Source organism: Mus caroli, chromosome X (assembly GCF_900094665.2).
Source record: "Mus caroli chromosome X, CAROLI_EIJ_v1.1, whole genome shotgun sequence".
NCBI classification, from domain to species: Eukaryota; Metazoa; Chordata; class Mammalia; order Rodentia; family Muridae; genus Mus; species Mus caroli.
In genome coordinates, this window is record NC_034589.1 from 55,814,843 (window position 1) to 55,819,305 (window position 4,463).

Consider the following 4,463-nt stretch of genomic DNA (forward strand, 5'->3'; position numbering starts at 1 on the left):
CAAATTTAAAACTACTTCAGGGACTAGGAATATAGTTCTCTGGTGAAATATTTACTTACTATGCACAGAATCAAGTTTGACCACAACTCTAAAAATAAAAATTAAAAAATATATTTCCAGGGGCTTAAAAGCTGATTCAGTGGATGAGAGCTCTCCCAGAGGACCCAATTTCTATTCTCAGCATCCACATGGTAGCTCATAACTGTCTATAACTCTCATCCCAGGGAATCCAAGGCCCTCTTCTGGCCTCCTTGGGCACCAGGTACACAAGCATTATATGGAGGCAAAACACCCATACACATAAAATAAAAATTTAATTAATGACCAAGCTCATTGGTAGAACACTTGACTAGAACACAAGATACTCAAGGTTTAAGCCTCAGCAATGAAAAAAAAAGTTAAGTAAATAATGCCAAATTGGGCCTTTCATTGAGAGCTAATTCAAGGGAAATAGCAGTTCAGAATATCCATCCAAAAATTTTGTTCTAGATTTGTATGTGCATGTAGAATATGATTCCCATTTAATTGACCACATCTAAATAAGATACACTAAGTGAAGAAAATGATATACCAGATGAACTTTGTTCCCCAACATGCAATGATAAATACAACAATAATTTGTAATGCCATGCATTTAATTACCTTTGAGAGAGATAGCTCTATATTCAACACTGATTACATGTGGATATTCTGTGTGTAGATCAATTTGTTTAAATCCTTAATATTGGAAGGGTTATTTATTTGTGATATTATCATGACTTATGTCACAAATAAGGACTATCTCTGAATTACTGTCTTCACTATCACACTCTTTCATAGTATCGTTGCTCACATTTTTCTCATAAGCCTTGTACTTGTATCCTGTATCATAGAAAGGGTTACGATGTGGCTTCACTTTCATTGAACCATAAAGATTTTCTTCATTATTCTTCTCTTCCCCTGAAAGATCACTGAGAAGAAATCCAGAATTATTGCAAACAAGGCATTTATCCTTATAATGTTGGCAAACTTTGGCTGTTGTAGGCATGGGTAACAAAGGCTTTCTTCTATTCACTGACCTTTTAACCTCATAATGTCCACGTGACAGGTTGGGTCTCTTTATTCTGCGTGGTTTGGTGGGTGTGATTTGATTATGTGAGATTAAAGAAGAAGGTTGTGTGGTTTGCTTAGCTGAAGTTTGCAGAACAGATAGCCAAGGCGGGGCTTGCTTTTCTGAACAGGATGAATTGAAGTTAGCAAATTTATAGGCATGGTTGAGCTTATTTGACTTTTTAAGGCCACATTTGTTATATGTCTTTTCCAAGTGAGATGACTTACATAATCTTTTGGGGTTTGATGACATAGTTGGCCTATTTGACTTTAATGGCCTATTTGAATATTTTGCATTGCATGATGTAGATGACTTTTCTATATTTATGCATTTTGTTGATTTTTGTGCATTAGGTGATGGTATGCATGGCTTTTCTAGACTTGAAGCCTGAATTGATTTTGCTGTATTGTTTGGTATGGGTTGTTTATCTGGACATAAGGGCGCCGATGTTTGGTCTAAATTTAATAGCAGAGGTTGAGTTTCTAGAATGTCCTCAACTATCATATCAGGTTGATACGCTGATACTTTGGATACCCAGGATGATATAGCTGCCATATTTTCTTTGTTGAGCCTGAAATGCAGAAAACTTGGCATGTCACAATTTAAAATAAAATGTACTATTACTATCATCAGAAAATATAATGCTAGCTCAGAATATGGATTTTCCCCCATAGGAAAAGTAAACATAACTAAAATGTATAGTGTGCTGAGAGCTAAACTCGTGTTGCACATGTATATGAATTCATGATAAATAACCTTCCTTAAAGAGTATTTTTACTATTTCAAAGACATTAGGTATTTATTGTCTATGTATAGATGGACACAAAGTTGTCAATAATAATAAAGACATGGCGCGTGTGCACACACACACACACATATTACTTAGATGTAAAATAAATGAAATTTGCTAGGAAAATAGATGGATTTCTACGTGAATAACCCAAGATAAAAATGACAAATGTCACTTGTTGTCTCTCATATGAGGATTCTAGCCTTAGTACTTTATATCTAGTGAAATATCTGTGCAACCCAAGAAACAAATAACAAGTGTGTGTGTGTGTGTGTGTGTGTGTGTGTGTGTGTGTGTGTGTACACCTTAGAAAGGGAGGATAGTAGAATAAAGGTAAAAAGAAAGTAGTGGAGGATAATACTGTGAGTGGAAATGTTTAGACAGAGAGGGAGGGCAGGTTGTGTGAGAATTGAAGAGATGACTGTGTGGGATGTAGAAAGTTTAACTGGAATAAAGGGAGTATAAAGAAACCATTCGGAAAGCTAGATATGCCCACCTACACAATAACAGCTTGACTGTCGAGAGAGTGGGGCAAACTGTTCTCTGAATGGATTCTAGATTCTCTGTATGGGGGATGAGAAGGAGACCAGTAGGACTGACTAAGGACCCAGGTAGGAGGAGGTAGTAGGTCCACAGGATGAATGTACTTCTGATGGTTAATTAAACTGACATAATAGCAAACTGCTTTCTTAATACCTACGAGTATGAATACCTATGTGTATACCCACAGACAAAAGCAGATTCATCCTTAAAGGAGCTTCTCCTTACAATGAACAGTGGAAAATGTAGAAAATAAGTGATAGATGTGAGTCTAGTCCCATACAAGTTCCTTATAGCACCCCTTCTAAGAATAAGGGAATGTTATGAAAGAGGTGGCCAGAAGTATATAAGAGCTGGACAATAAGACAAAGGGCTAAATTGAAAGGCCATTTCCTAGACTCAATGCAACTGTAACTCACATCAACTGTAGTTACCTGCACCAAAACTATGCTAAACATCCCACCCAGCTCATTGTCCATATAGCCTCAGGTTATCCTACAACAATTTATCTCAATCTAAGTTGGTCCCCTTGATTGATCTCTGATATGTGAATATCGACAAAGGTGGAGATCCTCAGCTTTTATATATTCCCAATTTTATCCTAAAGGACTCAGAGTGGACATGATGCCCATCTTTGTAAATGAGTTATGGGTCTCAACTCTTAAGGGGAAAATGTTTGGTAGTTAAGTATATATTAATGGGCTAGGAGGCCATTGAAAATGACCACTTCTTTTCATCATCTTCCAAAATATCCTACACTTCTCCGTGAGCCCCTGGATGAGGATACAGCCTCTGTAAGCCAGAGATACTTACAAAAATGACAACTATTCCCTGTTTTCACTTGTATAATCAAAACAAGATAAGCTATGTTACCCACAGCCACTCCATTCTGTAAAGCTACTTGTTGATGGAACAGTGTCAAATTTGGAAACTAATATAATCAGATTTCCAGAATGAAAGTAACTTACTTCTCTAGATTCCTGTCTTCCTCTCTCTATCAAACTCTAGTAAGGAAACAGCCCTGAAAGATGTTTATCAATCACCTAACATCCTTTAAATAGCTTACTGGGCATGACCAACTGTGAGCTGTAAATGGTTATTTGGTGACTTATTTTCTTTCTTTTTTGGAGACAGAAGTGTCTCTTTGTAGCTGTAGCCACCCTGGAACTCACTATGTAGATCAGGTTGACCTCAAACTCATAGAGATCTACCTCCCTTTGACTCCCAAGTGCTAGGATTGAACATGTGTGCCATCATACCTGACTAAACAAACAAACAAACAAAACACAATCATCCTCTCTACTATTTTCTGTCCCACAGCTATCCCAGATTGTAAGCAGTAAGCTCTTAGTATTTTAATTTAAAAAGAATTTAATTTATAAATATTAATGTTTTACTTGCAAGTAAGTCTTTGTACCATGTCTGTGCTGGGTGCCTGTGGGGGCCAGAAGAGGGTAATGCAGCCCCTAGTTATGGAGTTACAGGAGGTTATGAGCTGTTATATTAAGTGCTGAGAATCAAGCTCAGGACCTCTCGTAGAGCACCCAGTTCTCTTAACTGCTGAGCCATCTCTCCAACCCATGGGATTTTATTCTTACAACAGAGATTTCTTCTGAAGAATGCCCCTCTCCCAAATAAAGCCTGTATTATTGGGGCTGGAGATGTCCCTTAGAGATTAAGAGTACTTATAGTTCTTGTGGAGAACCTGGATTTAGTTAACAGTACCCACACTGTGACTCACAAATAGCTGTAACTCCAGTTCTGAGGGATTTGATACTCTCTTTTGGCCTCTGTGGGTACTGCATGCACACGATGAATGTATGTATAAGCAGACAAACACTCATATATATAAAATAAAATATTTTTAAGCATGCACTATTTTTGAGTTGCTTGTCCCCTTGTCTGTCTTTCATCTTCATGGATCTTTCACTTAAAACCCATGTAAACTAGAAACAACAAGAAGGTAATCCCTCAACAAACCTAAAAGAAGACAGCCACAAGAACAGAATGCCAACTTTAACAACAAAAATAACAGGAAACAAC

The 4,463-nt window shown here is 37.2% G+C and overlaps 1 protein-coding gene across 1 annotated transcript in view; it reads right to left on the reverse strand.

The window, feature by feature from the left end:
* Positions 1–638: 638 nt before the first annotated feature.
* Positions 639–4,463, reverse strand: part of CXHXorf66 (chromosome X CXorf66 homolog) — a 4,462-nt gene continuing 637 nt past the window's right edge. The window contains exon 2 of the mRNA XM_021153941.1: positions 639–1,661. Within this exon, the coding sequence (XP_021009600.1) occupies positions 734–1,661 (928 nt within the window). The 3' untranslated portion in view covers positions 639–733. The remainder of the gene's footprint in view (positions 1,662–4,463) is intronic.